Raw genomic sequence first — 23,121 nt, forward strand, 5'->3', positions numbered from 1 at the left:
GGGTCGCAGTTGGCGTACCAGTTTAAGCTGGTAAAAAGTACTCCTGGCCACCACTGCCACCTGAGTGTCCCATTAGTGCAGAGTCTAGGAGCACACCGAAACTGCGCACATGATCATTCCAGAGTTGTTCAGCCCCATCTACGGTCAGATGTATTCCTCGGTCCAGATTGGTCAGTTTCCCTACCTGCAGAACCTCCGTCATATCTGGATTATGTCTCATTTTGTTTGCCCACATCCATTCCAGATCCATCTCCAAACACCGGTTCAGGTATATTTTGGAAAGATCAAAACTCCCAACCTAAGAGTCTCATCACCCTATCAAACACCGTAGGAGCAGAGTGCTTCTAGGCATGTGCAGAATGCTCTCAGTGCCATCACCTTTGAGTAAACAGAGTGTGAACCATCTCTTCCCTTGCTCCATGCCACGCCGCCTTTAGAACTTAAAAACATGGTCCATGCTGCCTTCTAGTGGCCAAGTCTGTTTATTTATTTATTAAATTTCTTAATCTCCCATCTGGCCAGTCACCCAGCCCCTCTGGGCGATGTACAGCAGTACAATTTTAAACAGTAAAATTACACATTAAAACATCATCTAAAAATACCTTCACCCACCCCAAATGCTTGCCTGAACAACCACGTTTTTAATGTGTGGCGGAAGCTCATAAAGAGGGGGCGTGGCGGAGTTGCCTAGGGAGGGCGTTCCACAGAGTGGGGGCCACCACAGAGAAGGCCCTCTCCCTCATCCTCACCAGCCTAGCTGTCCTGGTGGATGGGACAGAAAGAAGGCCATCCGAGGATGATCTTGTTGAGCGGCCTGTCTGGTGTTGCTGGAGGCGCTCCTTGAGATAGGCTGGGCCAGACCATATAGGGCTTTTACCTCTACTAGCTTCCATCCTGCTATTGGAGAAAGACTCCTGTATAATATGTCTGTAACATCACAGGGTGCCTTCACACACTGCACAGCAGCATTAACACAGCGGGTTAACCATGGAGTGTGCACCCATCTCGGAGTTGGAGCCAATCTCAGCTGCCCAATGAGCGCATTTGTTGCATTCATACATTACAATTGTAGGTGCGCACCTAAAAATCTTTGGTGTACACCTAAAAAGGTGCTGTGGGGAATGGCTTCATAGCCTGTTTCCCTTCTGTGATGCAAGCCAAGGTGTGCCAAATCTTTACAGCGAAGTCTTGATGCTATGAGAGGTGTCTTTCAAGCACATAAATGGCCAGTGGAGGGTGTTGAACCTTTCCTCTGGCCACACATCCCTTTCAAGCTGCTAGCATCCCCCAGAAGAAAAATAGCTAAAGTGTGTGTGTGTGTGTGTGTGTGTGTGCACATGCGCGCGCGCGCACGCGCATGTTAGATCAGCCCTTCCCGGTCTGCCCATGCTGCATTTAACCCCCACCCCCGCCACTGCCACCGCCCCGACCAGCCCATCCTGGTTTGCAAGAATTTGGTGGCTCACCTATTCACAAGACACAGACCTGCATCTATAGTTTGGCCCCTAGACAGCTGTTTCAGCTTCACTGGAGATAATCTGAAGCTGGAGGCAGCTACTAAATTTGAAAGAGAGCCGAAAGCAAGTTGAGCGAGGCATCGCTTTCACATGGTGGCTTAGAACCGGTGCCCAGGGATGTGCCTTACCGGCTTGGGTCCTGCCTCTACTGGCCCATCAGCCTTTGGTGCTTCCTGGGGGCTCCGGCTTTTTATGGCACCCTGCAGCCGGCTTCTGTCTTTGGCGCTGAGCTCCACTTCTCCAATGTCCACGCCGCTGTCCTCGCTGAGGGTCTGCCCACTGTCTGAAAGCTGGGAGAGCGTGGAAGCTGGGTGACAATGGGAGAAAGGCTGTTAGGAAAGCCACACAGGAGAGAGATGAGGCGGGACAGAGAGACGCAGCATTCAGAACAAGCTCTGATCTCTATCACGCCCTGCACAAGAATCTAAATTAACCAAACTTAGCACTAGGCAAGCTGTCAACATCTACTGACTGTCCTGACATGATCCCGAAGTTCAGCGCCCCCCTGTCCCTGTTTTGTGGAGATGGAGATGTATTTAGTACCATTTGTTAGTGGACAGATTCAGAATCAGCCCCTCCTCAAGACTGTAGTTGTGCCTTGGCTCTAGTGCGCATATACATCAATGCTTGCGCATGGATGCACACTGCCATTGCACAGCTTCCCCTCCCCTCTCCCACCTATTACTCCCTGTCAAGAGAGATAAAATCCCTGCTTCCGCAGCGAGCGCAGGAATGCCATTGCAGAGTAAATGAACAGCAGGCGAGAGCGTGTGTGCATGGCTAAGGGCTGTGGACAGACCAAAGTTTTATCTAATCTTTTATCATTCCCTTTATTTATGATGTTCAGGGATGAGTGCCATTGCTAATATTGCTGATATGGTGCCTTCCGTAGCATACATAAGAGGGAGATATCAGCAGGCGCAGGAAAACCCCTTGGTTTGCAGAAGTACAATTTTTTTTTTTCGGAAATACAAATCCTAAAAGGGGTGGGTGGAGGGGAGATTACTGAATGAGAACTGAGCATGCTCAGTGGCCAAGAAATGCTGACTGTTGGGAGTGAAACCCTCAGAAAACTGGGTGGGAGGGGAAACGGAATGGAGGCAGGCATGGCTGACAGATGCTGTACTCTGTGCTGCAACATTTTACTGTAGGTCATGCTTTTAAGAACGTAAGAGGCGCCTTGCTGAATCAGATCAAGAGCGCAGTGGAGGCTGGGTTCCGATGTCAGTGGGGTGATGAATCCACTCCAGGTTCCAGTCAGAACCAGTCAGAACTCGAAAGGAGCTGTGTGGATGAGGGAGAAATGGTCTTATTCCATTTTTTTGGTAAGAACTTACCACAATTCACAGATTGCTTCATAAATGTGATGGAAAGAACTTGAGGTTGTTTTTTTTTAAGAAACAACCAAACACACCAAAGCCGTCTCTAGGCTGGACTGTACCACTTCAGAATGCAGGTGGGGCTTCACATGGCATCACTCTTTCATCCCCCCCAATAAATAAATTCCCTTTGCTTAGAAAATGAGCATGTCAGGGATGAGGCTGGGTTAGAATGCCTCTTTCTTTTCACCTGATAATAATATAGCATCTGGGGCTGTACCACCATGGACTACGGGTGAGGGCTGTACCACTGAATGTGCTCTACCACAGAACACTGGCACCTGTGATCGTTGCTTTCTGACATGCTATGTATCTTAGGGCCTGTCCTCTTTTCTGTTGTGTTAGAACAGTGGGAAGGAAGGAAGGAAGGAAGGAAGGAAGGAAGGAAGGAAGGGAGGAAGGAAGGAAGGAAGGAAGGAAGGAAGAAAGAAAGAAAGAAAGAAAGAAAGAAAGAAAGAAAGAAAGAAAGAAAGAAAGAACCACCCCAGCCTAGCAGGAAGTTAAAAACATCTATAAGAAAAAACAGATGGGGATGTAGTCAGCAAACACCACCACCAGGGGGAAGAAGAGTCAGACGTATGAATCTGCTTTGCAAAGTTCATCACACAGACAAAAAAAGGAGCTGGTTCTTTTTAGGGACGGTACTTCTCTGGAGACCCTTGGTTGGTGGGCACAGAAATTTCACCCCTCCTTTTATTGATATGAATGAGTCGAGTCCTCTGTTTGTCTGCTAATGGATGTGTTTCATTGCCTCAAGAATGGGATGACGGTCACCGGCTCAGACAGCTTTGCTAATGTAATGATGACAGCTTTACATCATGTAATGATGTAAGATGCAACCCTATGCATGTTTAGACAGAAAAAAGCCCTACAACTCCCAGCATGCCCCGGCCAGCCTTCTTGAGTGTGGCACCCGGCTGTGGAACTCCCTAGGCCAGGCAGTCTAATTGGCCCCCTCATTATTGGCATCTCAGTGTCCTGTCCAAAACATTTGGTCTGGTTTCGTTCCCTCCCCCTTTCTGTGATTCCCCTAGCTGCCTGCTGACTTTAGTCCAGCCCTTTGCTTTTTTATCCTTTTATTGATTGCATTGTGTTTTAATCGACGTGTCTGAGCTGTGAGGCAGGATATAAATATAGCAGCAAAGTAACAAATGGACACCAGTGCCTACAGAAGACGATCTCACCTCTGGCTTGGGGCAAAGACCTCACTTCGTTCACATCTGGCTCGCTGTTGGGCCGATGTACCTCCACCATGATAAAGTGCTGGGCGGTCGCGGCCTCTGGGCTGCCCTTCTCATGGGGAGGGGGAGGAGCTGGTTGGGATGGAGGGGGCGGAGGGGAAGGGGAAAGTGCATTGGGGCTGGGGAGGGGCCCGGTTGCAAGGCTCTCCAGAGAGGGATTCTTCAACCGAGTTGGTGACTGGACTCGTGGGAAGGGCCCAATGGGATGCTGGTTGACCAAGAGCAAGTGGGCATCCAGGAGCTTTCTGGAGGTGTGGGAGACAGAAGCGTAGATGGTGCTGGCGATGGAATCCTCTGTGGAGGACGTGGTGGTAGAGGAGGAGGCGGTGCTGCCCGTGTCCTTCTCGGAGAGGCTGGGAGGCGGCGTGGGGTTCCGGGGTGCCACGAAGAACAGGCCCGACTGGGAGGATTCGGAAGACGGCCGCTTGAGGGTGCCTTTCCCTGCAGAGGGGACTGCTGCCGTTTGAGGAGAAGAGGTGGGAGGCGGAGGCTTGAAGGCAGGAGGTCCCTCAGGGAAGGAGGAGACATCGTCCTGAGGAAACCGGAGACAAAAACGGTTTTGCAGAGTCTGGCCGTAGCTCGCCTGCCTGTCTTCGAGGTCCAAAAGTGGTGAAGTCATGAAGCTGCCTCAGACCAAGCAGTACCATGGGCCCATCTAGCCCACTTCGGGCTGCTCTGACTGGCAGCAGCTCTTGGGGATATCAGGACAAGGCCTTTCTCTCCACCTGCGACCTGAGCCTTTAACTCAGGGATGGGCAATGTGTGCCCCATGGGCCAAATGTGCCCTGTGCTGCCCCCCCAATAGGGCCCCTGTCATCCCCCATCACCCCCTGCCACTCCTATTTTTATTTTATTTTTTGCTAGAAAAAGAATTTAAATAGTTACATTCCATGGAGGCTGAGAAGGGAAAATGTAGCTGGAAAACAAGGTAAAATGGTCCATTTGAAGGCTATGTATGTTAGGGAGGCTTGGCATGGGCAATTTCAAGCTATTCATGTCTATTCCATGTAAGGATGGATGGACTCACCCCCGTTTGCGCTCGCCGAGCACTCGCTGAACTGCCATCCCTGCCCACCCCTGTGTGCGGCCTCCTGGTCCCCCAGCGAGCCATTTTGCGTAAATGGGGAGGCCCGTTATTCTGCGCATAAGGTTTTTTACGTAAATGGTGGCTGAAAAGCCACTGTTTACGCAAGAGTAGAGGCATGAATGGACCGTTCTGGCAGGCTGAGCAGGGCGGAGTCCATTTTTCATCCATAATTCTACATCCCCATAGTAGCTACAGAGGCTTAGAATAGACAAACTGAGCTTGTTTCGGTGGCAGACTGTGACTAAGCACCCCCCTTTTTTTTCAGCAGCAGGGGCAGTGAGGTTTGCTGTGGTCCAGTGCAGGGGTAGTTGGTCCCTGGACTGCCCCCCTTCCTTTAGCTGGAGCTATTGCAATTGAACCTGCAACCTTCTGGATGCAAAGCAAGTGCTCAGCCAATTGAGCTATGGCCCCTCCCTAGCAAATTAAGCTTCATTATACTAGGTCAGGCCAGTTGCCCCCCCCCCCCTCCAGCCCAATATGGTCTGCTCTGACTGGCAGCACCTCTTTGGGATATCAGGCTGAGGCCTTTCTCACCACCTGCTACATGATTCTTGCAAACGGACGTGCCAGGGACCAAACCTGGGACTTTCTGCAAACACAGCAGGTGTTTGGCCATTGAGCTTTCGTGCTACCTGCAGTAAGCATGCCTGAATTCTATCCCATGTCTCATATACTGAGATCATCCAATGACGCCTTGCCCCGGGTGCCTGCACTTTTGGAGGCCTACCCGCCTAAATCCCCAAAGTGGGAGCAGGTGAATGCTTCCCAGACACAGGCACCAGTCGGGATGGGCAAATCTCTCAAGCTTCGATTTTGCTCAGGTTCTCATTTTTTTCCCCAGTCTTCACTTTGTTCCATCTTGTCTCCACATGTGATGGTGAATTATCTCTCTCTCCCCGCCACCCCCACTCCTCACCATACACATGAAAATGCATATGGATTTTCATGAACATTTTTTAATTGCATATTTTTGGTATGCCTTTTTACTGTGTGCATTTTTGTACACACTTTTGGAAATGTGCGCAGTTTTGAAAAAAGTGATGTTTCCAATGGACAGAGCCATTTTTCTGCATGTTTTCCCAGATAAGAACTTTTTTATGTGCATGTTTTGAAATGTTCACGTTTTCTGCTCACAGTTTTGGAAATGTATGAATTTCTGCACAACACTTGCAAACTATGGAAATGTATGGATTTTGACTCCAAACTGCATTCCAGTTGTGTTTAGGTTTGGGAAGTGCAAGTTCATAGCACTCACATTAAAATTCCAACCCAACGAATGTCTTACCCATCCGGGGTGAGATGTTTAGTTAAACAGAGATGGGGCCTATTTTATGGTTGCATCCAAAATGTGCAATGCCTTCCCCAAACGTATTTGCTTGGCAGGCACCTACTTTGGGGATCACTCCATTACCTGCACCTGTCATACCACAGAATCATAAAATCATAGAATAGGAGCATTGGAAGGGGCTTATAAGACCATCAAGTCCAACCCCATGCTCAATGCAGGATCCAAGTCAAAGCATCCCTGACAGGTGACTGTCCAGCCTCGTCTTGAATGCCTCCAGCGTGGGAGAGCCCATCACCTCCCTAGGGAATCATTCCATTGTTGTACTGCTCTAACAGTCAGGATGTTTTTCCTGATGTTCAGCTGGAATCTGGCTTCCTGTCACTTGAGCCCATGATTCCATGTCCTGCACTCTGGGAGGATCGAGAAGAGATCCTGGTCTTCCTCTCTGTGAGAACCTTTCAAGTCCTTGAAGACTGCTATCCTATCACCCCTCAGTCTTCTCTTCTCATGCCCAGTTCTTTCAGTCTCTCCTCATAGGGCTTTGTTTCCAGTCCCTTGATCATCTTTGCTGCCCTCCTCTGAACCCCCTCCAGTTTGTCTGCATCCTTCTTAAAGTGTGGTGCCCAGAACTGGACACAGTACTCCAGATGAGGCCTAACCAGTGCTGAGCAGAGGGGGAACCAGTACTTCCCGGGATTTGGAAGCTATACTTCTATTAATGCAGCCCAAGATAACATTTGCCTTTTTTGCAGCCACATCACATTGTTGGCTCAAATTCAGCAATCCATGGGAATCACAAAACCATGCTACCTGTGCCACTAAGGCACCTGTGCATTACAAGCTTGTGCCATTCCATTGTCTGCACAACATCTGGCTAAATAAACACTCTAGTCCACAGTGAAGATTTTTTAGGGACAGAATAAAACTGCTCCCATGTCAGTAAAAAATGCGTCTAAGAGAAAGAAAATTGTGCGATAAATGCCAGATGTTCTCCCTAGTGTCGGTTGTGTTCATGGAAATGAAATACCAATTTATGTTAATTCTCTGTGTTAAAACATACAGCTTTGCTGCGTCTTGTGTGGCAGCCTGATTACGTTTCGTGATCCTGCTAGAGCTGGGAGTACTACTGAGGAGGAGAAAAAGAAAGACAAGAACGCATCTTACCAGGGAGATGTCTGGCAGGGCATTGACACTGCTTTGGCTTCCATTCCCGCCCCCTTCCAAGTCCGATGTATTCTAGCAGCAGGGAAGGAAAGGAACGATTATATTACACATGAGATCAGGCCAGCAACAGAATATTGCAGTGTGGAACAGTGGAGGTGGTGGCTCCAATGTCAGTGGGGCAGCAAATCCACTCCGGGTTTCATCAGAACCAGTCAGAACTCTAAAGGAGCTCTCCATAATTATATATTTTCTTTGTTATCATTAAAGATAAAAAATAATGGATATTCTAAAATAAAGAAATTTACCAAAAGATAGGAACTGCTACAAAAGAAAAACATAATAATATTGGAAGTAAAACCTGTGATGGTTCTGCTGTGTTGCACAGCGCACTGCCACCGCTCAGAATGTGGCTTTTCGAACTTTGGCTTGCGCAAACTGAAGCAAAGTGGCTGAGAGATCAAGGTTTAGAGCAACGTCGTTCTCGATGGACATCACATCTGCACCAGGTCCCATAAATCCTCTGGGTGGCCCTGCAAAACTGACCATGGGGCGGGCAGCAAAGCCGCTCCTCGCCCAGGGCGCTATTTATACGGTTGGGCAGCATACAAGCATAATAACAAATAAATGCTCAGCTTGTGAACTTCCAGAGGCCTCTTGATGGTCACTGGCTGTAACGAAAGGAGTATGGCCTGATCCAGCAATGTACACAGGAACACAGGAACACAGGAAGCTGCTTTATACTGAGTGAGACCCTTGGTCCATCTAGCCCAGTATTGTCGACACTGACTGGCAGCGACTCTCCAGGTTTTCAGCCAGGATTCTTTCCTCGCCCTACCTGGAGAAGCCAGGAATCGAACCTGGGACTTTCTGCATGCAAAACACGTACTCTAGCACAGACAGCTATAGCCCTTCCTGTAATTGTTATTACAGCTGTGCACAAATGAAATTGAAACTCTTGAAATTCTCCACCTTGCTTGTGGGCAGAGAAATCTGGGAGACAATTTCACCGAAGTTCTCCAGGGGGAGGAGAAATTCTCAGCTTTCTCAGCAGTTTCACCCAGGTGGGGCTCCCCATTGGCAGGGCTTGGGGCACTGGTTCTTTCTTTTGTCCTAAGGGTTTTGAGGCTCTTCGTGCTGCAACAGCATCTACTGTCTTGGCAGGCCGGCCCCCAGTTTGCATCCACCATAAAGCAGGTGGGGGCAGTGTTGTGTCCGGCTCCAGGGACGAGGTGGAGGTAGTGCTCTGCCAAAATCTGTCCTCCAATTTCCTGGACGTTTTCTCCCCCCGTGAAAGAGGCTTGCATTGTTCTGCCTCATTCAGGATGCTTTATAATGTATTTTTGTGGTGTTTTTGAGCTTAGCTTAATCTCAGCCAGCCTCCCAGGCTGCCTGCATGTCCTGATCTGAAAAAGCCCTATGGGAGGAATTGCCTCATGGTACCTTAAACTGGGCTTTAATTGGAGTGTGGGAAGCTGAGGAGGCTGCAGCCGGCCAGAGAGATGATTGTACAGTGAAAAACAGGACACCTGTGCTCACTTCTCAGCCACCCCATAAGTAAGGTAAGTCCTTACCAAGCCCAACCCACGAGAGTTTCTCTGAAATTTCTTCACCATTGAGTTTCTCTTTGAAAATTTCCCTTCTATCCAATTGAATGAGAATGGTCAAAAAAAAAAAATGTGGGAGAATTTTCGGCACAGCACTCATTTTTATGTTCTTCTTGCCCATGTTTTGCATTCCCCTCCCCTCCCATCCACATCACCCTCTCCCTGTCCCTGAATCAGCGCATCTCAGCTGTACATGGGTGCCAGATGTTCCTCCCCCCACAACTTTATAATTATAATTACAGCCGCAATGCAAGTCTCAGATGTCAAAATACGGCTGAGAATGAATCAATGGAATCAGCGGAGCCCAGCAAAAATTAGCAAATGTTAAATAGCCAGTTCGCCTCTCCAGCAGGCAAGGGAGAAGGGCGACTGTCAATCAGAAAAGTGTATGTACTGGAGGGGGGTGGGGAAAAAGAAACATAAAATAGTAGGGTTGGAAGGGGCCTACAAGACCCTCGAGTCCAACCCGCTGCTCAATGCAGGAATCCAAGTCAGAGCATCCCTGACAGGTGGCTGTCCAGCCTCGTCTTGAACACCTCCGGTGTGGGAGAGTCCACCACCTCCCTAGGGAATTCATTCCATTGTCACACTGCTCTAACAGTCCTTCCTGACATTTTTCCTGATGTTCAGCCGGAATCTGGCTTCCTGTCACTTGAGCCCATGATTCCGTGTCCTACACTCTGGGATGATCGAGAAGAGATCCTGGCCTTCCTCTCTGTGACAACCTTTCAAGTACTTGAAAAGCGCTATCATATCTCCCCTCAGTCTTCTCTTCTCAAGGCTAAACATGCCCAGTTCTTTCAGTCCCTCCTCATAGGGCTTTGTTTCCAGTCCTCTGATCATCTTTGTTGCCCTCCTCTGAACCCTCTCCAGTTTGTCTGCATCCTTCTTAAAGTGTGGCACCCAGAACTGGACACAATACTCCAGATGAGGCCTAACCAATGCTCAATGCTGAGGAGAGGGGAACTAGTCCTTCATGTGATTTGGAAGCTCTACTTCTATTAATGCAGCCCAAAATCGCATTTGCCTTTTTTGCAGCCACATCACATTGTTGGCTCATATTCTCTACAACAATTCCAAGATCCTTCTCGCTTGTAGTGTTATTGAGCCAAGTATCTTGTAACTGTGCATTTGGTTTCTTTTTCCTAGGTGCAGAACTTGGCATTTGTCCCTATTAAATTTCGTTCTGTTGTTTTCTGCCCAGCGCTCCAGCCTATCAAGATCACTTTGAATTCTGTTTCTGTCTTCCAGGTTATTAGCTATCGCACCCAATTTTGTGTCATCTGCAAATTTGATCAGCATTCCCTGCACCTCCTCCTCCAAGTCATTCATAAAAATGTTGAAGAGCACTGGGCCCAGGACTGAGCCCTGCGGTACCCCACTCATTCCGTCTCCCCAGTTTGAGATCCCATTGATAAGTACTCTGAGTCCGATTCTGTAGCCAACTGTGGATCCACTTGATTGTTGTTTCATCTAGCCCACTTTGAGCTAGTTTGCTAGAAATGAACAACCAGAGAAGACAGACACCTCCTGCTGATTTAATTAACATTGGGGAATTCACCAAAATGTCATCCGTATGCTGACTGGCCAGAATTTAACCCTACATCCACATGGATCTATTAAAAGACCAAACTTACATGGAGAGAATAAAAAAGCTCCCTTCTGAACGTTGAGGGTATCATGGTTGGGATCTGGAAACCCATCAGCCAAATAGGCCACCTACTTATGCAGGGAGTGTTTTATTTTTAGCTCTAATTCTTGAGAAGCCAGGGAAACTGTCAGGTTCCTGTGGCACTGAACTTTTTTTTCCTCCTGCAGGGTTATCTCAAAGCCAGTGTTTGACCAGTGGAGGCTGGTGGCTCTGATGTCAGTGAGGAGGTGAATCCACTCTGGGTTTCAGCAAGAACCAGTCAGAACTCTAAAGGAGATATCCAAGGTGCTGAACCCTATCCCCAAAATGTTCAGAATAAGAAACAAGTCGTCCACCTCACCTGCCATTTGCAAGTTCTAGATCTAAGTGAACGTCTAACACATAAGAATGTTTCCCCAGGTAGTAGCAGAAGCTTTGATCCAGAGTGAGTTAATCACAGTTAAGACAAACCACAACATTAGATCACGATGCTAGGCATGTTTACTTAGAGGGAAGCCCCATTCAGGCTCAGTCGGGGTTACTCCCTGGTAAGGGCATTTAGGATTGCAGCCTCTGGATCAGAGCATCTGTCATTACCTGGGGAAAACATATTCCCCTGTTCTAAAATATTTACTTAAATTCCACCCACCATTCTTTGAAGGAGCTCAGAGGAATATACATGGGTCCCCCCCCCCTTTATCCTCACAACCATCTTGTGGGGTAGGTTAGGGTGAGAGAGAGTGACTGCATCAAGGTCATCCAATGAGTGCCACAGCTGGGTGGGGATTTGAACCCAGGTCTTCCCAGTCCTACTCTGACACTTGAACCACTACACCACACTGGCTGTCATGATTCCTAGTGCATAGTTCTAGATACATCTCCTGCATACAAACCGCCTGTTCTTTGTGACTTCCTTCCTTCCCTCCCATACATATAGCACACAACTTCTCTTTTGCAGACTGTTTCACAGTAGCAGAACAAGACATCATTAAAGGGAAACAGCCTGTGGCTAGGAATTGTCTGCAATGCCTTTAAAATAAAGTGCTGTGCCGTGAAGAGCTGATGCGGTTTTTTGAGACTGCATGTTGACAGGTACTCTCTTTTTAAAGGACAATTGGATGCTCAGTGGCCCAGCATCAGGGGAAAACAAGTCCGTTAATGTCTGTCACCGTCTATTCAGTTCTGCTCTACTCTTTGGCTCCTGTCATTTGTAGTCATTTAAGCAAAAAGCAGAATATTAAATGGCTCCCGTCTCAGCACCCGCGTTGACTCTCACATAATGCCTTCAACGAATTTACCAGGAACAGACGTTAATCTAACTGGCCTGTAATTTCCTGGATCCCCCCTGGATCCCTTTTTGAAAAGTGATGTTACATTAGCCATTTTCCAGTCCTCTGGTATAGAGGCTGATCTTAGGGGCATGTTGCATACTTTGGTTAAAAGATCAGCAATTTCATGTCTGAGTTCTTTGAGAACTCTAGGATGGATACCATCTGGGGCTGGTGATATTTTTGCTTTCAATTTATCAGTAAAGTTTACCATAGTTCTGATAAAATATCTCGTAGCACTGATAAGAATTACCTGTGACCTCTGTATACCCATTAGATATAACTATATGGTAAGAAGATGTAACCTGATTTGTTTTATTTTAGTTTCTATTTTGTTTTGTTTTGTTTTACTGTGCTTTGTTAATCTTACTGAAATTCAATAAAATTTTGTATTAAAAAAAATAAGGTTGAGAACTTCATCTTCTGTCACTGCTATTTGCCCCAGTTCCTCAGACTCCCTTCCTGAAAACATCAGTTCAGGCACAGGTGTCTGTCCTATATCTTCTGCAGTGAAGAAGGATGAAAAGAATTCATTCAGCTTCTCTGCGATCTCCTTGTCCTTCAGCTGTCTTTTAACTTCACTGTCATCCAATGGTCCAACTGCCTCCCTAGCTGGTTTTATGCTTCTAGTTCCATGAAAAGATCTGGCTGGGTGGTAGAACACATGCCTTGCATACAAAGGGTCCCAGACTGCAACCCCTCATATCTTCAGTTAAAACAGACATTTGATTGCAGGGATGAGAGAGGGCACTCTTTGCCTGAGAGCCTAAGCCAGAGCTGGCCAGAATGGATACTCCCAGGACAGAGGGATCGTAGGTCAGTGACAGCGGAGAACTGCTTTTGTTACGTAGGAAGCTGACTTGCACCAAATCAGACCATTGTCCCATCTGACTCTGCATCACCTACACCACGGTGTAGAGGAAATGCGGAAGATTGCCTATCGAGGAGCCTGGGGCGCATCACAGTTGTTCTCTTCAGTGCTCCAAAAGCACGTGGGAGCCTAGCTTGCGTCTGCGCCTGGATTTCTTGCGCAGACCTAGCTTACGTCCACACCTGGATTTCTTGCACAGGCCTGGCTTACGTCTAAGTCTGAATTTCTAACGCAGGCCTGGCTTACGTCCACACCTGGATTTCTTGCACAGGCCTGGCTTACGTCTAAGCCTGGATTTCTAGCGCAGGCCTGGCTTACGTCCACGCCTGGATTTCTTCCACAGGCCTGGCTTACGTCTAAGCCTGGATTTCTAGCGCAGGCCTGGCTTACGTCTAAGCCTGGATTTCTAGTGCAGGCCTGGCTTACGTCCACGCCTGGATTTCTTGCCCAGGCCTGGCTTCTGTCTATGCCTGGATTTCTTGCGCAGGCCTGGTTTACGTCTATGCCTGGATTTCTAACGCAGGCCTGGTTTACGTCCACGCCTGGATTTCTTGCGCAGGCCTGGCATACGTCTATGCCTGGATTTCTTGCGCAGGCCTGGCTTACATCCATGCCTGGATTTCTTGCGCAGGCCTGGCTTACGTCTAAGCCTGGATTTCTAGCGCAGGCCTGGCTTACGTCTAAGCCTGGATTTCTAGCGCAGGCCTGGCTTACGTCCATGCCTGGATTTCTTGCGCAGGCCTGGTTTACATCTATGCCTGGATTTCTTGCGCAGGCCTGGTTTACGTCCACACCTGGATTTCTTGCACAGGCCTGGTTTACGTCCACGCCTGAATTTCTTGCGCAGGCCTGGTTTACGTCTATGCCTGGATTTCTTGCGCAGGCCTGCCTTACGTCCACGCCTGGATTTCTTGTGCAGGCCTGGTTTACGTCCACGCCTGAATTTCTTGCACAGGCCTGGTTTACGTCCACACCTGGATTTCTTGCACAGGCCTGGTTTACGTCCACGCCTGAATTTCTTGCGCAGGCCTGGTTTACGTCCATGCCCGGATTTCTTGCGCAGGCCTGGTTTACGTCCACGCCTGGATTTCTTGCACAGGCCTGGTTTACGTCCATGCCTGGATTTCTTGCGCAGGCCTGGTTTACGTCCATGCCTGGATTTCTTGCGCAGGCCTGGTTTACGTCCACGCCTGGATTTCTTGCGCAGGCCTGGCTTACATCCATGCCTGGATTTCTTGCGCAGGCCTGGCTTACGTCTAAGCCTGGATTTCTAGCGCAGGCCTGGCTTACGTCTAAGCCTGGATTTCTAGCGCAGGCCTGGCTTACGTCCATGCCTGGATTTCTTGCGCAGGCCTGGTTTACATCTATGCCTGGATTTCTTGCGCAGGCCTGGTTTACGTCCACGCCTGGATTTCTTGCACAGGCCTGGTTTACGTCCACGCCTGAATTTCTTGCGCAGGCCTGGTTTACGTCTATGCCTGGATTTCTTGCGCAGGCCTGCCTTACGTCCACGCCTGGATTTCTTGTGCAGGCCTGGTTTACGTCCACGCCTGAATTTCTTGCACAGGCCTGGTTTACGTCCACACCTGGATTTCTTGCACAGGCCTGGTTTACGTCCACGCCTGAATTTCTTGCGCAGGCCTGGTTTACGTCCATGCCCGGATTTCTTGCGCAGGCCTGGTTTACGTCCACGCCTGGATTTCTTGCACAGGCCTGGTTTACGTCCATGCCTGGATTTCTTGCGCAGGCCTGGTTTACGTCCATGCCTGGATTTCTTGCGCAGGCCTGGTTTACGTCCACGCCTGGATTTCTTGCGCAGGCCTGGCTTGCGTCTATGCCTGGATTTCTTGCGCAGGCCTGGTTTACGTCCACACCTGGATTTCTTGCGCAGGCCTGGTTTACGTCCACACCTGGATTTCTTGCGCAGGCCTGGCTTACATCCATGACTGGATTTCTTGCGCAGGCCTGGTTTACGTCCATGCCTGGATTTCTTGCGCAGGCCTGGTTTATGTCCACGCTTGAATATGCCTGGATTTCTTGCACAGGCCTGGTTTACATCTATGCCTGGATTTCTTGCGCAGACCTGGCTTACGTCTATGCCTGGATTTCTTGTGCAGGCCTGGCTTACATCTATGCCTGGATTTCTTGTGCAGGCCTGGCTTACGTCTATTTGAAGCACAGGAACCCCAAACCCAACCCATGGGAATTTCTCCGAAATTTCTCCTCCTCTGAATTTCTTTTCGAAAGCAATTTCTTTTCTATCAGATTGAATGAGAACCGTCAAAAAAAATGTGGGAGAAATTTTTGGCACAGCACTAATATAGATCTCAGAGGGAAGTTTGAGACTGAGAACCTCTCCATGGGCTGAGTTGACAGATACCATGGGCCAGCCCTTTGGAGCTGTTCATCACCACTCTTATCTGATTTGCTGAACATAAGATAAGAATACGGGGTTCCCAGTGACTGAAGGAACATATGCTGTATGCTCTGAATGAATCGTCTTGATCTTTTCTTGCTATATTAGCCTTTGTTAGGTAAATAAACTTCTTTCCTTCCCCCACTGGTATGTTCATTGCCTCTGAATAGCCAAGAGAAACATTGCCTATTGATAAAATAATTGGCAACCTGGCACTGTCCAGATGTTTCAGACTACAACTTCAGACTACAATCCTTGATATTAGACAAGCTGGCTAGGGCTTATGGGTGTTGTAGTCCAAAGTATCTGGAGAGCACCGGCTTGTCTAATCCTAGACAACACTGAGTGGCAGATGCCCTGCAGGGTTTCAGGCAGGAGTCTTTCACGGAACCACTACAAGAGGTCTTTTAAGTGCCGATGTCAGGCCCTGAACCCAGGACTTTCTGCATGCAAAGTGTGTGCTCTGTCACTGACCTATACAAGAGAGTGAGCTTATTAATAGGCATGGAGAGTGACTGCCAGTTAAAACAGACAATACCGGGCTAGATAAATTAACAGTCTGACCCGGCAGAAGGCAGCTTCCGAGGTCCCAAAATCGTTTTTAAAAAAATCGTTGTCAATCTTTCAACCGACAAGCATCATCATTCCATAGCTGGAAAAACACAAGGAAGAGAAGAAACATTCTTGCACTGTCCCCTTTGAGGCTTGTTCCATTTAAGGCCAATTAGAAATCAATGCCGCCCCATGACTGAGCAATGAGCTGCCAATGATCACCATACACAATTAATGGCCCATTTACAGGACCCGCCTGTGATCTGAAAAACCATTAGGTGGGGAGGTGATGAGAAGGCCTGGCCACATGGTTTCTATGTGGTCAGGCACAGAGAGAAAGAAGTAAGGGGGCAGTTTAAGGTACATCTGCCTGCCTGTCCCCTCCACCCCTCAGCTGTGTAAACCATACAATGAGTGAAACACCAATTTGTGGGGGCGGGGGGGGGATTGATAGCACTGTAGGTATCAACAGTGCAAGAAAGAAAATGCCATGGAAACACTGGCTGTCTGCAAGAAGACGATTTTTTTTCAGGTGTAAATGAGGGAACTTGCGGGATTTTGTTTGGTGTGCATTTTTCATTTGCACTTTCCAGACCAATACACAGATCAGAAGACAGTTATCCTTTGGACTAGACACTTCTCTGTTTGATGCAGTTCTCGGCTCAGAAAAGGCACACACGTGTGAATTTTAGGGGGCAATGTGTTCATAAATGCACCTGTTGAAGTGGGAGTTCAGGAGATGCCGCCCCACACATGGAATAGCAGGTGCAGCCCCCGCCCCCAGTTCCAGCTGGGACTATGGCAGGGGCAAAGGGTTAACCTCTCTCCCCTATGCATGGTATTTGTTAAAAAAAATCTTGTCCACCAGGGCTCATTAAAGACACAATCCTATGGGGATACTTGGCCACCTCTGAACTCAGAGGCAACCGACTATCCAATGCAGGGCAGGCAGAACACGGAGGGTATCTTCTCCTCTGCATTCTGGCGACCCTGCATTTGCAGCTAGACAGCCGATTTCGGCTAATTGGGGCACCTTGGATCTTGGGCGAGGGGAGGCTGGACGGCACATAGGAAGAGTCGTAATGGTGCTTCTGCCATCCCCTCCCCTCCCCGCCCCCAGGAATGCCCCCCTTTTCCCCGCTCCACACTGCTCTTCCAAGCACAGAGCTGGGGACGAATGGCACCACCTACAAGGTGGCAGTGGAGGGGGACAGGGAGGTGGTTTTCTGGGAACCGACCTCAGAGCTCTGGCTCCGAGCTTGGTTCCCAGAAAATGAAAAATCCTATGGCTATGGTCTAGCGGCCATAGGATTGCGCCCTAAATGACAAACATCACATCTAGTCTGGCCCTAAGTTTCCATCCAGCTAGATCTCCCCACACTTCGCTGGCAGACACCAAACCACAACAGTGCCAATTAAGAGTTGCTTACCTCCATGAGGTCAATTAGCCACAAGAGTCGCTCCTGGGAGGATGAATTGAGGATTTTAAAAAATAATAATAAAGGGTGTGGGAAAAGAAATAGGTTAGAAGCTAGGTAAAACAAGCAAGGAATACAAGCCCCAGATGTGGTGTATCAACTCCCCCACCATCATCAGCTGAGCAAGAAGAACCCTGCTAGATCAGACTGAAGGCCTATTTTGTCCAGCATTCTGTTCCCAAAGTGGTCAATGAGATGCCCATGGAAAACACACTAGCGAGACAATAGTGTCCTCCCGCTTATGTTCCCCAGCAACTGGCAAATAGGAACATACTGGGCTTTTCTACACAAGGCCGTTAATCCGTTGCATCTCTTTTCAGTTTCATGGCAGAACTGATATCTGAACACTACATGAGGAGTATTCCATGCTTTTCCACTAGATAACCTCTAGGTGGCACTGCAGTATAGCGGAATAGCACTAATGCACTAGTAAAAACAACATTTTCTTTCCAACATCAGAAATAATACCCTGTTTCCCCTGCTCTAAAAAAAAAAACCTTGCCAAAAGTGCTATTTACAAACAGAAGCAAAAATGGGGGGTCACATTGTAATCTAAAGAACCTGTAAACAACTGTGAGTAGGGAATAACAAGCACACCATAAATGACTCGTGTACAAAAGCTCACTGTGTCTGATGCTGGAGGTAAATACACAGCCTCATGACCAGTAGGTATTCATAGCCTTATCCTCCATGAATAACCCCCTTTACAGGCATCTAATCCAGTGGCCATCCTACCATCTCGTTTAACTATGTGTGAATAAGTCTTTCTGTTTGTTCTGAATGTGCCACCATGAAAAAGAATTAATAAGCACTATGGGTATTTCATACAGCAACTGTTTGAAGCTGCTGCTTTTGAATTGCTGTTTTCTAAAAAAATTGTGATTTGATTTGTTTTTGGTTTATTGTATCGATGGTTTTGCTCTTTGCATGCTTTTGTTGCTGGGATCCATTTTGGCTGAAGGGTGGCACAGAAATGTATAGAACAACCAACAAATAATGATGCATGGTGTGGAGAAAGTGGAAGGAGAGATGCTTTCCTTCCATCTCTCTTAATGCTTGAACCTGGGGTGGGGTGTGTGTGTGTCATCTGACAGAACTGACGGGCAGGAGATTCTGGATGGGCAAAAAGGAAATGCTTCTTCACATGGCACATAATAGATAGAACTCACTGCCATGAGATTTGGCGAGGGCACTAGCTTTAGATTCTGTTTGAAAAGGGATTGGACCAATTTATGAAGGATCAGTGTAGCAATATCTACTAGTCACAATGGCTACATGCAGCCTCCTCATACAGAGGCAGTATATGGCCACTGAGGACCAGCTGCTTGGAAGAACAGAAGGAGATGTTTACTGCACTCATGTTCTGCTTGTGGGCATCTCGGTGGCATCTTGTTGGCCACTGTGGGAAACAGGAGGCTGGTCTAGATGGACCAATGTTCTGAGCCAACAGGATGTTCTTCCATTCTAAACAAACAAATATTGGGATGGGGAGAGATGGAAAGGGCCAGCAATATTTCTAGTGTACCTCTGAGAAAGGGCCATGTGATGTTACATCTCTATCTCTATCTCTATCTCTATCTCTATCTATTGAGTTTGTAAGTATAATAATGTATTCCTGCTATAAGTCTATGTCTATCCTGAGTATCTCCAGGGTCAGACTGGGATGAGTGACAGGAAGAATGGTGGATTTGCATATGTGTGATCATTGGCTGAGTGAGTGAAGGGGGCGGGGTGAAGTGTTGTGCTATATAAACTGTATGCTGTGCTGTGTGAGTGAAGGGGGTGGGGTGAAGTGTTGTGTTATATAAACTGTATGCTGTGCTGTGTGAGTCAGACAGGGATATGACTTGATAGGGATCAGAGATAGGGATACAGATAAGATTTTAGGACTGAGAATTGAAGGAGAGAGGTCTGTGGTGATTTGTGAAGTGATTGTTTGAGAGTGTGATCTAGAGTACTGGGTATGAAAGAACATATATTAATAGAACCATTAAGAGTTACTGGTTTATTATTCAATAACTTGAATAATAATAGGAGGGGCCATAGCTCAGTGTGATAGAGCACATGCTTGGCATGCAAAAGGTCCCAAGTGTCAGGAGCGCCTTGGCAGCCTTTCTCAGTAGATTCCAATAGCCAACTCAAGACACAGATGAAAGGATTTCTTTTCAAAGCTTTAATCCTTTTACAACTTAATGACTCTTTCAGATGCTAATCACCAGTGACTAAGCAATGAACAACAGAGTGGCCTAAGCTTCAAGTAGGCAGTTGATCTCCATTTGAAAGAGAGTCACTTGAAGATGCTGAACTTATGGGCTAGGGAGAGATCCTCCCTCTTTCCCTTGGGTCCATGGGAGGCGGCCATTGCTTGCGTGCCAAACAGGCGCTACGCCTCCTTTCTGCGCCCTCCATCGCTCGTCGCTCTTTGCATCTGCGTCGAGCATCTAAGAAGCCCCCCTCCCACACTCCCTCACTGCCAGGGTCACTATCTATCTTAGGAATGCTGTCAGGAGGAATCTCTGCCAGGTGCTGAGCCTATGAGGGATGAGCTGGCTCCCCTCCCATGGATTGCTGTTCCTCCTCAGAATCCAAACTGCTCTGAGGCTCTCTGGGTTCAGTTTCCACCCTGACACCAAGTTCAATCCCCAGTTTCTCCAGGTAGGTCAAGGAAAGAATCCTGCCTGAAACCCTGGAGAGCCGCAGCCCATCAGTGTCAGCAATACTGGGCTAAATGGACTCAGTATAAGGCAGCTTCCCATGTAACTTATCTGCTGCAGTTAATACAGTTCATTTGTTTAACCAAATCCAACGACCTCTGCTTTTGGCTATGTAAGGAGAAGGTAACAAAGGAAACAATACAGGTGATATTGTAAAGAAGTGTGTCCCCGCAGACAGAGGACTGAATGTGGGTTGGACCTGAGCCTTAAAGCTCGTGGCGGCAGCGTGCCTGTGTGTGGGGACGGTGTTTCCTGCTGGGGTGGGAAAGGCCTTAGAGAAGGGGAATTCTCCCTGGGAATAGGCAGGAAAGCCACCAGCCACATACCCCATTTCATCTCCACCCCACATTCCAGGACACTGCCTCCCCACACACACCTCCACTACCACCCCTTAGCAATGCCTTCCTCTGAGCCACCTCCATTGATTAAAAGAGGCTTTCAGTCTCCAAGCCTGCTAATGCATTTATGATGAAAGGTGCTTTACGGGCGGAAAATTGATTTCATGGCCTCGAAGCTGCACACTTAGAGGTGATTGCGCTAACTTAATTAGAGGGTGCGTGTGGCAAGGTCTCGGAGATATTGTGACAATGATGCTTGCTTAATTAGAGGGTGCATGGGCTGAGGTCTCGGAGATGCTGCAACAATGACGCTTGCCTGCTGGGAGGGTAGAAGGGGTGGGGGGATGTAGGGAGGCTAGACGAAAACCCAGATGTCTAGGTTTCCCCGTGTTATTGCACAGAAACGAGGAAAAGGTTGTGAGCGGAAACAGTTTAAAGAGGTGGGAGGCGTGGAGAGAAGAATCTCATCGAGGAGCTCAAGCTCGTGGCTGCACCAGCACAGACCCACTATTAGTTAAGTTAACTAAAGAGGGACATGAGAGAGGTTTATACAGTTATGCGCTATGAGAAGGCTGTTGGAAGGGGACAGGGGGTGGAGGGAGATCCAGCAGGCACAGGTGACCATGTGCACATTATGTACAAATGGGTCGGAGCCTGAAAAGGCCTCCCCCCACCCCACTGCTACATATCTACCAGAGCTACCCTACAAAGGTTTTAGGAAAAGCTCACTTCTAGAGCCAGACTGGACATTCCGTGGAAAACACACAGGTCTGGGAACTTGGGTCTGCACCAAACATTCGGAAAACAGTGCAGCGGGTGGGGGAGGAGATGGGGGGGTGATTTGGTGGAAAGAAGCCAGAGGTTGCTCAGCAGGATCCTTTCCCCAGGGCTGGTGCCACCATCTGTGGTTACCCTTACCAAAAGGAAGATAAGAGGAGACATGATAGAGGTCTACAAAATGTGGAGAATGTGGAGATGATGTGGAGAATGTGGATACGGAGACATTTTTCTCCCTCTCTCAAAATACTAGAACCCAAGGGGGTCCTCCCATGAAGCTGACTGGTGGGAGATGCTGGACAGATCAAAGGAAGGACTTCTTCATACAGCACAGAGTCAAAGTATAGAATTCGCTACCACAGGAAGTAGCGATGGCCACCGGCTTGGATGGCTTTAAAAGGGGGTTAGACAAATTCCTGGAGGAAAAGGCTATCAATTTACCAGGTAAGTAGGACACTAGTCCTGATGGCTATGTGCATCCTCCAGTATCAGAGGCAGTATGCCTGTGTATACCAGTAGCTGGGGAACATGGGTGGGAGGGTGCTGTTGCGCTCATGCGTGTGGGTTTCCTGTGGGCAGCTGGTTGGCCACTGTGTGAACAGAATGCTGGACTAGATGGACCCTTGGTCTGATCCAGCAGGGCTCTTCTGATGTTCTTATCTGTCATCATTGGGCAGTTGCCAGGGCCTCAGCAGGGCCTGTCACTGACACCTTCCCCACCCCCTTCATTTTTTCCCCCTCCCAGCACACTGGGCAGCACTAGGGTGGCTGCACAAAGCTACTATGTTAATTCCCCACAATGGCCCTGTTATAATATTGCCCAGGGGCACTGTGGGAAATTCAAATGGTGGTAGTGCAGCGCCCCCCATCTGGTGCACTGCTGCTCTTGCCACTGCCAGGTAAAGCTACCAGGGGCCACTTTTAGCACAGGGCCGGCCCTACCATTAGGCAAAATGAGGTGCCTGTCTTAGGTGGCAGATGCTGGGAGGTAGCAGCAAAAGGCTAAAGGAGACAGCTGTGTACCATACCGCTTGCCCTGTGCCCCCTAAGCTAGCACACTGCCTTCAGGCGCAGCAGGGGATGCTGTCCCATAGCCAGTATCAAAGAAACAGGAATGGGAAGGTGAGCATTGGCTCGTTCTTCACCACAGGCAGCAAAAAGTCTTGGACTGTTCCTGTTTTAGCATCATGCATGAGGACATGGATAACCACGGCACATGTCAGGCCTCGAGCAGAGAGGTGAACACACCTACCCGGGCCGAACTGACAGTGGTGGAAGTGAAATGGCTCCCGGTGGAAGAGACGGTGTCACTGCAAGACATCACGGAGTAGGAGTCTGTAACTGTCCCTGTCCCCGAGGGCTGCCGGGCCTTCATGAATTCGATCTCCCTCTTCAAGACCAGGTTGTCGAAACGGTCGAGGTCTTGAGGAGATATCACTCCCCTCACCTCAGATAAGAGTGAGAACTGTGGAGCAAAGACAGCAAGACTGAGTATTGACATGGGGCCTGCTATCACAGCCCTTCATCGACCTGGTGCCCTCCAGATGTTTAGGAGTTCCATCAGCCCCAGGCAGCATGGTCAATGATCAGTAATACTGGGGTTGTCCAAAACATCTGGAGGGCAGCAGATTGAGGAAGGCTGCGCTACATGGAATCCCTTCACACGTCTTTCATAGGATATCCCTTTGTTAGATGGGTATCTTTAAACAGAGCCCTGCAAAGACCCAGTTGCACACT

The 23,121-nt window shown here is 48.5% G+C and overlaps 1 protein-coding gene across 1 annotated transcript in view; it reads right to left on the reverse strand.

Moving 5' to 3' along the window:
* WHRN (whirlin) overlaps window positions 1-23,121 on the reverse strand; it is a 132,463-nt gene that overhangs the window by 10,088 nt on the left and 99,254 nt on the right. Inside the window, exons 7-11 of the mRNA XM_084821455.1 lie at window positions 22,637-22,849; window positions 17,508-17,540; window positions 7,677-7,748; window positions 4,081-4,669; window positions 1,646-1,824 (exon numbers count right to left, since the gene is read on the reverse strand). Coding sequence (XP_084677581.1) covers window positions 1,646-1,824; window positions 4,081-4,669; window positions 7,677-7,748; window positions 17,508-17,540; window positions 22,637-22,849 — 1,086 coding nt within the window. The remainder of the gene's footprint in view (window positions 1-1,645; window positions 1,825-4,080; window positions 4,670-7,676; window positions 7,749-17,507; window positions 17,541-22,636; window positions 22,850-23,121) is intronic.

The sequence above is a fragment of the Heloderma suspectum genome, chromosome 14, assembly GCF_057233095.1.
Source record: "Heloderma suspectum isolate Gila_16-S chromosome 14, 16-S_ref, whole genome shotgun sequence".
NCBI classification, from domain to species: Eukaryota; Metazoa; Chordata; class Lepidosauria; order Squamata; family Helodermatidae; genus Heloderma; species Heloderma suspectum.